This window comes from Globicephala melas, chromosome 12 (assembly GCF_963455315.2).
Source record: "Globicephala melas chromosome 12, mGloMel1.2, whole genome shotgun sequence".
Taxonomy (NCBI): Eukaryota; Metazoa; Chordata; class Mammalia; order Artiodactyla; family Delphinidae; genus Globicephala; species Globicephala melas.
This window is the reverse complement of record NC_083325.1, coordinates 77166737-77180196: the sequence shown is the minus strand read 5'-3', so window position 1 is coordinate 77180196 and position 13460 is coordinate 77166737. Positions and strand designations below refer to the sequence as shown.

Below are 13460 nucleotides of genomic sequence, written 5' to 3'. Positions count from 1 at the left end.
AAGTAGGCAGGTGGAAAGGAACAGAATAGCCTGATATTTGAGAACATGGCATTTTGGTGACCTTATTATTTATTTATTTTTTTAATACCATTTTCTTTTAAAGGTTTAATCAATGGAATGAAAAATTTTGTTACTCTAATTCACAACCAGCAGTTGTTAGCAAACTGGCTCATTGCTCTGTATGTTCCCATCCAGGTAAGCAGACATAGGGAATGATATCTCTAGAATATTATTGTCTGATACCTACGTTTTCATCTCTGTTCTTATAGTACTTTTTACATACCTACCTTCCTTATCAGATTGGGAACCCTCAGTGTCAGGAGTTGTGTCACATACACACAGTAGGCACTTGATAAATATTTATTGAATGAAATAACGTGATGTAAATGATAAATATAGGATATGTGCAGTTTCGAACTATGTTATCAGATTACTTTGACCCTAAAATTATGTTTTCAATATAGAAATCCATTTTAAGGGAAAAAATTGTACTGATAAATCTTAGGGAAAAATGGAAGTGAAATCATTTGCTTATGTATCAGTGATTTATATTCATATATTTAAAGAATTCTTAACTGTCCTATAGTGCATTTTTATTGTGTGTGAAGATAGTGACTTAAAACTAATTTCTAATACATGTTCACTGTTAAGTAGCTTGGACCCTGTTCATTAGTCTTGATAAAAATATGATGTCCCTGACATGTACTGGGTTAAAAAGGCCTTTTGCTCTCAGGAGAGATTAAGAGATCATGTTAGCTCATCTTTTAAAAGAAATTCTGCTTTATCTATTTGTCTTAATATGTTTTCATTAGCCTTTTAAAATGATAGATGAAACCATGGAAGAAATCAATGTTTTTATAGATAAAAGGCCATTCTGTAGTTTTTTTGGTACCTTATAAATGACGATTTAGGTCATATCAGTTATGTAGGTTCTTTGTGTTCTCAAAAGTGTTGAAGGTAGTCATGCTTTCCTTTTACTGGGCACTAGGACCCCACACCCAGGCCACAATCAGAATTTATGTTCCAAGCATAGTTTAAAAATAGCTATACAGTAACTGAGAGCTAGCCACTAGCAGAGGTAATTAACTGCTCTATTCTTTTCATATTCTTATTAAAGAAACCATTTCATGAATTATTCTATTAACTAAATAATGTTTTACTAATAGTGTCCTTTTCTCTTGTATGTAGCTACCGCATACACCACAGTTTTCCATTTGAGATTATTATAAATGTATAATTTCATATTACAAATTAACACTTTCAGACAGAAGGGTAATTTACAGAAAAAAAATAGTGTCATGTGATAGTAATAGCTAAAGATCTACTTTATCGTAAGAATTATTATTGTGTTCATTACTCTATTGGGCCTAAATGTATTGAAACCCTTCTATATGCTAGGCATTGTGCTAGGCAGTATTTGTTTTTGAAAATTTGGATAAGGGCAAAAAAAAAAAATGTACATAGAAGGTAACTCTAAAAAGCAGTGAAAGTCATACTTTTTGTGTCTCCATGAAGGTTCACCTAAGGATCATGAACGTAATGGATGCAAATTATGTAAAACTGATCGATATTGCGAGCCACATGATTATGAATACTGTTGTCCTTGTGAGTGGCACCGAACAGAACATGAGAGACAACTAAATGCAGTGGAAAACAGTATTAAGAAGTAAGTTTTTTGTGCTCATTGTTTCCTGATGTGGCCTATTTATACACCTGTGGTTGAATTATTTCCGCATAACTTTCCCCCATGTAGGTTAATAACGTTTCACAAAATCCTTTTCTAGATTCTTTTCAAAAATTAGGCTATCTTAGAAGATAGTAATTTAATAATGTTTCATCGAGAAGCTTGATGACTAGGATACTATACAAGGACACTTTCCATTAAATGAGAAGAGATTAAATGGATGATTTTAGAGTCTATCTAAAATTGCCTGATTGTATTAATAACATGTATATAACTTATTTTCAGGAAAGCTTGCAGTTGTCAGGGATTCCCATTCCATGAGGTAATGAGTGATAATTCAACCGTGTGTTTATCTCAGAAGCTTTTTTTTAAAAGTTTGACATGTCAGTTGCTATTCTCTGTTCTCTTGCTAGGTTATTCAAGAATTCCTTTTGAACAAGGATAAATTGGTGATGGCAATCAGGTACCAAAGACCTGATTTATTATTGTTTCAGGTATCTGAAAATAAACTCTTATTTTACAGTGTGGAGTTGGATACTAGGAAGATAAGAAGGGGTAATCACTTTGACTGATCTGAGAGGAGTTTGAAATAGATGGCTCTTGAGTGCACATGTGTTTTTCAGCATTTACATCTCATCTTCATTCCTTTGCCACACAGTAACTATACTTTGCAGCCCATAAGACAAATCACAATTATGCTGTTCTTTACAAGACACCTTAAAGACCATGTACAGATGTATTGTATTCAGGGATATGTTGGGGGAGGGATGCTAATAACCAGAGAATGTAAAGCTATATATTGTTATTGTATATTATTATGGAAGACAGTATATTGTTATGGAAGACAGTATAGTTTACAAGTGCATTGGGATTTGTAATCAGTGACCTAAATTTAAATTTGGACAGTCCGTCGCTTACCATGTGACCCTGGATATGTGTTTTCCTCAAAATAGAAATAATATTACTTATCCTGTGAAGTCACTATGCAGATTAAATGAGATTATTTATATTAACCCCTACTATAGTAGCTAAAGAAACAGAGTGGCTCAATAAATTGTAACTACTTGTTGCTTGGCTCTACCAACAACAGTAGTGATAATGGCAACCAACATTCATTGAACATTTAAAATTTGCTGTTATATTTACCACATTACGTGTAATCTTCCCTAACTTTATAATGTGTGTGCTGGATTATATTTTACAGAGGGAAAACCTGAGGCTAAAAGAGGTTAAGTAATTTACCCGAATCTAGGAAATATTCTGGCCTTCAAACCCAGAACCCTCACGCTTACATCATTGTGCCATATTGCCTCCTTAGGAGGCTCACTGTTCTTTCTGGGAATATTCTCATTGATACAACTTTAACTAATGTTATCTCTTAAGGAAAAGATAATATCACCCTGAGAGTGCTGTTTGTCTCCAAGAGATAACAAGATCTTGTTTTATTTTTATTATATTTACAGAGATTTGCTCTTGAAAAAATGGAGTGGCCCAATCACTATGCGTGTGAGAAATTGTTGGTACTGTTGACCCACTATGACATGATAGAAAGAAAGCTCGGTACAAGGAACTCTAATCAACTACAGCCACTTCGGTAATATAAAGAATTGTATGAATAAGTCCCTGTGTTTTCATTGGAATATCTTATCTAAAATATTCTTCTTAGTATCTTCAATAGTGGGATATATATCTCTTTGTTTTATAAAAATGGAGGAAAGGTCTACTGGAATATTAAAAGCTTATTCAGGGCTTACAGTCAAGATAACATAGTAAGTTCATGCTCTGACACACTTCTCTGCCTCAAACATGTAGTAATAATAGACTATTAAAAGGAATAAATATAAAAAGATATAGATTAACTAGATAATTATTTCCGTGGACCAGAAAGGGGACAGAAATGTAAAGTGAATGGAGGGACTGAAACTGAGAATTGGTGGCTCTCAGTGAAGGGTATATGATTATTCATTGTACTCTTCTTGAAACTTTTCAAAATAAAAAGTTTGGGGGAAAGTATTAAAGAAAAAAGATAAGCTACAAAGGAGTGACAGTCTGCTAGCATACATCTTTCACGACAATAGTAGATTCCAGAAGATGATGGAGTAATATTTCAAAGCTTTGACTAAAAATAATTGGCAACCCAGACATCATTAAAATTATTCACTGGTTGACAAGGCATTTTCAGACATGTGAAGACTAAGAGTTTTCCATTCACAGACCCTCATCAAAAGCACTGTTAAAGGATGACTTCAGCAAGAAGGAAAATGAACTCAGGGGGAAGATGTGGATAACAACTAACAGTGGCCAGCATACAAACTGATAAAACATGTTTAGCTAATTTAATAAATGGAATGGAAAAAATTTGTATATAAATACCTTAATAATGCTTGATGGTCAGTATATGATGATGATAACAAACTAAAACTCCCAAAGTATGCATGTAAACAGTTAAGGGAAACCACTAAAACATTAGAAATACAATCTCTGTCTTTAAAACCAATACATAAAATAAGAAAGTAAAACTATCAAACCGGAAGAATACAGGAAGGTGAAAGGTGGAAATAGCATAGAAAATCTTAATAACCAAAAACACAAAATAAGATGTATGAATGAATCCAACTGTATCAGTAATCATAATAAATGTAAGTAGATTAAGCTCATTATTAAAAGACATTATATCAGATGAGTAAACAAAATTCAACAGTAGTCTGCTTTATAGGTCATGTGCACAATAAGACTATGTTAAGTTTGAAAATAAAGAGATTTAAAAGATTTAACCAGGCAAATATTTACCAAAGTGATGTAGCAAAATTAACAGAAGCAAAAAAGACTTTAAAACAAAAATCATTATTATGGAAAAGAGGAACACTGAATAATAAGAGGAAAACTCTACTGATGAGATCTAACAATTATAAACTCTTTTAAATAACAAGTCAAAGGAATAGCCATACAATAATTCTTAAAACATTTTTAGAATATTAGTAAAACAATAAAAATTAATGGGAATTGAATTATTCAATCTACAAATTGAAAATTTCCAAATAACTCATGCAATTAAACCTCATTAGTGAGTTTTTTTTTTTCAGAATTGTTAAAAACCGAATCAGAAATGGAGTTCATTGCTTTGAAGTAGAATGGGAAAAGCCTGGTATGTATACACTTTAAGCAAAATTTATAACATTTGGTCATGTATGTTTAGCAAATATCAAATACATAGGTAAAACATATGTATGTATATAAAAAATAAAGATGAAAATATATCACATACACCAAGGATTAATTTCATAGTTTACCTGTGCTATGTAAACAGCCGTTGACTAATAGTAAATATTTAAAACTTAAGTAATTTTATTCCAATGTCTTAAACTGATATTTCTTTTGTAATTAATGTTTACGAAAACAATATGGAAATAGTTTTGATTTATATTTCTCAAGAAAATACTGCTACAAATGGTCTAGTCGTTGGATTTCATTGTATAGCTGGGTCTAAAGAAACCAGGGCTGCTGAAAAGCACCTGGGGGTGCTCTTCCTCTCCTTTCTTTACTCTGTTTAGTTTTCATGGGAATTTTTTTTTTTTTTTTTTGGCTGAGTTGGGTCTTTGTTGCTGCGTGCAGGCTTTCTCTAGTTGCGTCGAGCGGGGGCTACTCTTCGTTGTGGTGCGCGGGCTTCTCATTGCGGTGGCTTCTCTTGTTGCGGAGCACCGGCTCTAGGCGTGCGGGCTTCAGTAGTTGAGGCTTGCGGGCTCTAGAGTGCAGACTCAGTAGTTGTGGTGCACGGGCTTAGTTGCTCCACAGCATGTGGGATCTTCCCAGACCAGAGATTGAACCCGTGTCCCCTGCATTGGCAGGCGGATTCTTAACCACTGCGCCACCAGGGAAGCCCTTCATGGGAATTTATAATGGTCAAATTACTCTTCTCTTCTACAGGCAGAAATACAGTGAACTCTGAATTAGCTCCAAAACTGAAGGCAAGGAAAGCACAGATCATTTAAAGGGGAAAATAATACCAAATTCATTTATATTTGGCTTTGAAATTAGATTGTATAATTACATGTGAATGAGTGAGAGAACAGATTTGAAATGAAATGAAAGTTGTAAGTAACTTTGAAGAATTAAGTGATAAAGAATTAGATAAGTCGTTCTAAGCAATAATAGGAAAATAGCTAAAGAATTTTGAAAACTGTTTAGGAACAGATCCACCAACTGTAGTAGATTTTCAGGAAAGACAATGGCATTAACCCAGTTTGGCAGTGCGTCTCCTTTGTTAAGAACTGAGGATTGGGTGCCCACTTTCACTTATCCTTGTAGGAGTCATCCCTTAAGGGAAAAAATGTACCCCACGCTACTTTAACTAAGAACTAATTCTAAGTTCACTTGTTTCCATTGTTTCTACTTTAAACTCATCAAGGAATAGTTTCATTATAGTTTGGCTTCTTATGGAGTTTTCCCCTCATATAAGATAAATACAAGAATCTAGTCTACTATTTACATATCTTATTGTAAGTTTACGTATAAGCATTCTCATTTTCACTTATCAGGTGCTTGTGAGTCCAGTAAGCCCGGGTGTGTCCTCGAGAGATTGATAACCTTTGAAACAACAATCTGGAAAATAGTGATAGTTTTGATGACCATTTCAATTCTGTCCTTTTCAGAAGCTACCACTAAAGAAAGCCAATGTTAAAGTTTTAGGAAATTGTTTCCATTCTTTATCTGAAATTTTACACTTATTATATGAAATTAAAACAAACTAGCCTTATCTAAATAAAGTTTCCTAGTCTCTAAGCTGCTCCTACCATCTCTGAAGCAAGAGAAATTTAAAGTTCTAATTTAAAAGGAACCTCTTTTCAGCTCTTCCCAGGTGGAATAAAATCACTTCTGTATTAGTATCAACAGATTATTAGAATAGCGGTGTTATAAAGCAAGATTTGCATGAATTATCCATTTGTGAATGACCTAGTTGACTTGGTAAACTGAAGTTACCTGGAAAAATGTAATATTTCAAATCTGTAATTAAAGCTGTTTTATTGTATTTTTAATCCTTTAGAACATTACTCTATAGAAGATAAACCTGGAGAATTGGTTTTACAAACAATAGAAGAAGAATCATTGTTTGAAGCAGCTTATCCTGAGATTGTTGCTGTTTATCAAAAACAAAAGTCAGAAATTAAAGGCAAGAAACAAAAAAGTAAGTATCACATTTGATAACTATTTAGGCTGCACACAAATATTACAAAAGAGCAACCTGTCTTATTTGAATCTATCTTGTCCAGATTTTGCTGAAAGTTCTGTAAAATCAAGAGTAAGGATTGTACTTTTTCTTCTTTGTCTCGACACAGTTTGTTCTAAAATCTAAAAGCCAAGAATAGACCATTCTGCTCTGAGTCTGCTAACTTAACTGACTGTTAGTAATTATAATAACCACTTATTGAGCAACTAGTATATATAACATATTTTGGATTATAAATACATTTTCTTTATTTCCCAGAACTCAGTGAGGAACTTACAACATTATTTTATAACATGCCACTCAATTATAACATTGTTTCCAAAATATAATATTTTATAATATTTTATTAATAATTATTTTGTTATAATTATGTATAACACAATTTTCAGGAATGCTCTGAGACAAAAGGCAAAAATTGATCATACAGAAGATTTCTGATCTGAGCTTTTTAATTTGTTTACCCATATTAGGAGAATAAAATAGATTTTAATTGTATTATATATTTCTTTTTCTTTCAGGCATGAAAACTAAGTCTAAAGGAAACAGTTTGCCAGAATCTGATGATATGATGACTTTGCAATCACACATGACTTTAAAACCCACATGTGAAATCTTTTCTAAGCAGAATTCCAAGTTAAATTTGGAAATTTCCCCTGATTCTACATTACCGCAGGAATCTACTGTGCCATTGAATACCTTGCTTTTACCTGAAGATGCTCCCTGTTTGAATACACAAGAACAGTTAATATCTTCTCCAAGACCTTTGGCTGTGCAACAAATTAAAGCTGTCAGTAAGTCTCTGATTGCAGAATCTAGTCAACCCAGTACCTCATCCCTTAATATATCTGCAATTGCTGATCTGCACTTGAGCACCATTGACTGGGAAGGTACTTCTTTTAGTAATTCTTCAGCTATCCCAGGGAACACTTTTGCTCATGGTGTAAAATCGGAACTTGAAACAGCTATCCCTGATAGCTTTAAAAATATTACAGAACAATTGTCATGTGAATCAGAATGGTGCACTACAAACATTAATAAACAGTTCGATTGGGATCTTCAAAAGACTGATCCTGAAGAGCACCTACTTTCTGGCATTACTGATTTACATCTTCAGGATTTACCTTTAAAGGAACGAATACATATAAAATCATCATATCCTCAGAATAATGTACAACCAGATGATGATCTGAAAACATTGTCCCTACTTACTGTACAAGAACACAGTATTGCTAATAGTAGTTCTGAGTGTCTATCACATCTTTCCAAAGATTTTCTAGGAATTCATTTGCAAAATGAATCTAGAAACTGTAAAGTCCTAAAAGGAAACCAGCTGTTTCCAGAAAACTATAAAGCAAATACTTCTATACCTTATTCTGTCAATAACCCAATAGTAAAGACCTCCAATGTTAGAATTGGACCACCAAATACTGCTTTAGATTATAGTAGAAAAGTTGATGGGCAAACCACTCGGAAAACTGTAATGAAGAAGAGTGTTTGCCTTGACAAATATTCCTCTGGTGAAGAAATTATCCCAGAGTCTGGGAAAGCTAAGTCCACAACTCAAAAAATGAAGCAGAGTTCTCAGAAACATAGCCCAGCCCAATTCAAAAAAAATGATGCCAACAAACTGAGTAACCCTAAAGCACATATTAAAGAAACTGAACAGTGTGTCCCGCCTTATAAAACAGCTGGAAATGAAGAAACCCATTTCCAAGATGCAGCAAAATGGGCTCTGAGTTTTCTACAGTGTCATAAGGAAAAAGACGTCTCTGGTACCTGTTTGGATAGTCCTCTTCCTTTAAGTCAGAGATTAAAACTAAGGTTCCAAAACACCTGAAATTAAATTTAAAATATTCAAGTATAACTTAGTATTCTAGTACTGTTGGCATTAGCAGAAGCAGAAGGAAGGTATCTAGTTAATGTATAGTAGAAAAATTTAACGTGATTCTATATGTTGTGAGACACTTGACATTTTAATCAAAACTGCAATAAAAAATGTTACCTAAAACTTTGGTTTTAAAAGACGATTCTCTGCAGTGAAAACTTCAGATAATGTATATTTTTATAACATACTTTTTTCATTAAAAAAAATCTTTATTGATTATTCTTAAGTTATATCCTTAAAATGTTAGTACACTACTAGAGGAAATGCTCCATTCATTTGCTCATTTTTACTCATTTCTTCCACAAGCCCCTAAAGCATTTTTTGATAGTCCAGCTTGTTCCCAAGGGATAACTCTTTATAATTGCCTGCATTCTCACAACATCTTCTGTTGTGCTTTTCTGAGAGTTATATTTGCTTTCAATGTGAAGATACTTTCAGCTGCTCTTCCAGTTTCAGTAATCTTATTCTGTTTTGTGATGGACAAAAAAATGGAAAAGGAGGTTGATGATCAATATATATAGTGAAAATCATGGTTGTGGTAGCTGAATAAACTGAGGAAATCTACTTCTTACATATCCCCAGAAGTCCACAGGATGCCAAGTGGAAAAAGATTTGGAAAATAGAATGTATAACCAGAAGAGGATTAGGAACTTGCTCAGGGTCATACACGTAATTAATAGTGGTATGGGAACCAGATTTCTTGCCTCTCAATTCATTGCTTTTTCTGTTAAAATTTTTCTTCGATAGCACTTTTTTCTTCCCCTTCTGTTTTAACAGTGCATCTATACAATATCAACTACAGCACCTCCAAATATTAAGCTATTCATTTATTTATTTAGCATTCAAAAAGTCTAGAGGGAACCCGATTGGAAAGATAAAAGTAAAACCGTTGCTACTTGCAGATGACAAGATCTTGTGTTTATGAAATTCTGAGGAATTCACTAAAAACTATTAGAACTGATAAATGAGTTCAGCAAGGTTGCAGGATACAGGATCAATATATAAACATCAGTTGTATTTCTATACCCTTCTAATGAATAATACTAAATGAAATTAAGGAATTCTTTTTACAACAAAAAGAATAAAATACTTTGGAATAAATTTAACAATAGAAGTACAAAATTTTTACTCTGAAAACTATAACATAACGTCGAAAGAAATGAAAGAAAACCTAAATAAATGAAAAGACATCCCATGTTCGTGGATCAGAAGACTTAATATTAAGATGACAATACTCCCCAAACTAATTTGCATATTCAATGCAATCCCCATCAATTCTGGCTGATTTCTTTGCAGAAACCAATAAGCTGATTCTAAAATATATACGGAAAATTAAGGGATACAGAATAGGCAAAACGATCCTTAAAAAAAAAAAAAAATGGCAGGACAGGACTTGCCCTTCCTGATTCTGATTTCAAAACTTACCACAAAGCTACAGTAATGAAGAATGTGTTGAATGGCATAAAGGTAGACATATAGATCAGTGGGATAGAACTGAAGGTCCAGAAATATGTCCTCACATTTATGTTCAGTTGATTTTCAACCAGGGTGCCAGGACAATTCAATCGGGAAACAATAGTCTTTGAGCAAATTCTACTGGTACAACTGAATATCCACATGCAAAAGAATGAAGTTTGATCTCGACCTCATACAATATAAAAAAACACACAAAAATGGGTCAAAGACCTAAATGTCAGATCTAAAACTATAAAACTCTTAGAAGAAAACATTGACATAAATCTTTGTGACTTTGACTTAGGCAAGGGTTTCTTAGATATGACACCAAAAGCTCAGGCAACAAGAAAAAATAAATTGAACTTCATCAAAACCAGAAACATTTGTGTTTCAGGGGACATCATCAAGAAAATGAAGAGACAACCCACAAAATGGGAGAAACTATTTGCAAATCATAAATGTAATAAAGGGGCTTATATCTAGAGAGACTCATGTAAAGAACACTTACAACTCAATAATAAAAAGACAAAAGTGGGTAAAATATCTGAATAGATATTTCTTCAAAGAAGACATACAAATGGCCAACAAGTGGATGAAAACATTCTCAACATAATTACTCATCAGAAAAATGCAAATCAGAACCACAAAGAGATGCCACTTCACAACAAATAAAATGGCTAGAATCAAAAAAACTTAAAGTGTTTGGTGAGGATGTGAAGAAATTGGAACCCTCATAACCTGTTGGTAGGAATGTAACATGGGTCAGCCACTATGGAAAAAGACTGTTGGTTCCTCACATGGTTAAACATAGTTACCACATGATCCAGCAAGTCCACTCCCAGGTGTATACCCAAGAGAAATGAAGACACACCCACACAAAAACTTGTAAACAAATGTCCATAGTGGCATTATTCACAATCGCCTAAAAGTGGAAACAACACAAATGCCCATCAACTGATGAATGGATATACAAAATGTGGCATTTCAATACAACGAAATATTGGCAATAATAAGAAATGAAGTGCTGATACATATTACAATGTGAAGTTAGAAAACATGCTATGTGAAAGAGACCAGTCACAAAAGACCATGTATTACATGATTCAGTTTGTATCAAGTGTTCCAAATAGACAAATCTGTAATATATAGAAACACAAAGTAGACTCATGGTTGCCAAAGGCTGGCAGGGAGGGGAGGTTGAGGAAGGAGAAGGGAAATAACTGCTTGCAAGATGGGTTTTGGGGGGAGTGGGTGATGATGAAGATGTTCTAGAATCGATTGTGAAAGTTTGAATATACTAAAATCATCGAATTCTCCAATTTAAATAGATAAATTCTGTGGTATGTGAATTATATCACAATAAAGCTGTTTTAAAAACAAAAAGAAATTGTGGAGAGTTTTACCTGTCCAAACTCTTTAATATCTAAAATGTATATAGTCTAACTTCACTGGCATATATGCACTGCCATCATTATTGTCTAGATTTGAAAATAAGTGCAGAAAAGTGAAGAGATTTTTTTTCCCAAGACTGGAGATGGAATTGTGTTTATCTAGTATTTATTTCATTATGCCATGTTGTAAAATTAGGATCAAATTTGGAATACATTTGAAGTTTTGTGCTTTTCTGAAGTTATGATTTTGGGTATTTTTTTGAAAATTCTACTAAAAATATATAAAATACTTTGAATCAAGTGTAACATTGTTTTAGAAAAGTGTCATGTCTGCAGAGCACTTAATGTATATAAAATCTTACTGGGCAAGGAGAGTACTAAATAAAGGCAGTCAGTCCACTGCTCTCAAGAAACCCACCTATTCTAGCTGAACTGATATGTTTTCTAAAACCTAGTAATTTTTTGTATTGATATAAGTGTATACCTTTGAACAACGTGGAGGATTAGGGGCACCAACCCTTACTCCCCACCCTGCACAGTCAAAAATCCTTACAGAGCTTTACAGTCGGTCCTCCATAATTGCAGTTACACATCCCAGACTCAACCATCCACAGATCATGTAGTACTGTAGTATTTATTTATTGAAAAGCATTTCGCCTAAGAGTGGACCTGCGCAGTTCAAACCTGTGTTGTTCAAGGGTCAACTGTATTTACTTTTAAGGTAATACTTCTGTGTGGTTAATTAAAAAGGTGAAACAGTACAAAAATACAGAGAGTGAAAAAGTCAATCTATCTTTAATGCTCAGACTCCAATTCTTGCATCTAGAGGCAAATACAGTTTCTAATGTCTTGTAGATCCTTCCAGAGGTGTTCTGTACCAACATATTAATGTATCTTAGAAATTTCCCATGTCAATAAATATGATGTCTCACTCTTTAATGACATCAATATCCCTACGTGTGTATCTGCGCAGATGCCTAGAGCTATACAGTAGATGTGAATGTCATGTTTGATTTTAACTGTTGATAAATGTACAATTGAAACATTTTTAAATCTCTAGGGCTAACTAAACTATTGAAATTCAGATATGTGAACTAAATCATATGAATGCTTTTAAAACTCATATTTGACTTTGCTGTAAGCTTCCTCTTTTAAAATTTTCCCATATGCCCTTAAATAGTTAAGCATAATTGTAAATGACATGAATTTACACATGAAAATAATAAATTTACTTTGAAGACCTGACGTTAGAAAAAGCTGACAGTATGGCTACCAAGAGTGTTATTTCTGTGGTAAAATCACATTTTAGAATTTGACCAGTTTTGAACTAGTACCACATATTTTTAGTAATCTCAATTTTAAGTGCCCATGTAATGTAAGTTTTTAATTTTTCGAGGTATCATGCTTTTGACATAAATTGGACATTAATTACTTCGTAGGTGTGTGTACAGCTCTAAGTTCTGAGGTTAGAGTTGTATAAAGACCCAATACTCTACATTGAAGGGGATGAGTATGAAATTTTACTTTGGAGTAATTAATTTTGTTTTGAACTGCTCACCTGATCCCACACCCAGTCAATTTATGTTCTCAGAAATAAACCTAAAGACTCGATTCCTTTTTCACTGACTTTTTTTCTTTTTTGAAGTTTAATTTACATACAATAAAATCCACTCATTTTAAATGTAAAGTTTGATGAATTTTGGTAATTGTATACAGTTGTGTAACTTCCACCACAATCAAGATATGGAAAAGTTCCGTCACCCTTAAGTTTCCTTATGCTCCTTGGCAATTAATCCTCTCTCCCAAGCCTTGATCCCAGAC

General features: G+C 33.4%; 1 protein-coding gene across 2 annotated transcripts in view; it reads left to right on the top strand.

Annotated features, from left to right (window-relative positions):
• The window catches only part of GEN1 (GEN1 Holliday junction 5' flap endonuclease), a 32909-nt gene extending 20157 nt beyond the window's left edge, over positions 1 to 12752 (top strand). For both annotated transcript variants that reach the window (XM_030858354.3, XM_030858353.3), the window contains 8 exons: positions 104 to 195; positions 1516 to 1666; positions 1970 to 2006; positions 2098 to 2178; positions 3148 to 3278; positions 4768 to 4829; positions 6726 to 6866; positions 7427 to 12752. In XM_030858354.3, coding sequence (XP_030714214.1) covers positions 104 to 195; positions 1516 to 1666; positions 1970 to 2006; positions 2098 to 2178; positions 3148 to 3278; positions 4768 to 4829; positions 6726 to 6866; positions 7427 to 8745 — 2014 coding nt within the window. In that variant the 3' untranslated portion in view covers positions 8746 to 12752. The remainder of the gene's footprint in view (positions 1 to 103; positions 196 to 1515; positions 1667 to 1969; positions 2007 to 2097; positions 2179 to 3147; positions 3279 to 4767; positions 4830 to 6725; positions 6867 to 7426) is intronic.
• The last annotated feature ends 708 nt before the right edge of the window (positions 12753 to 13460 follow it).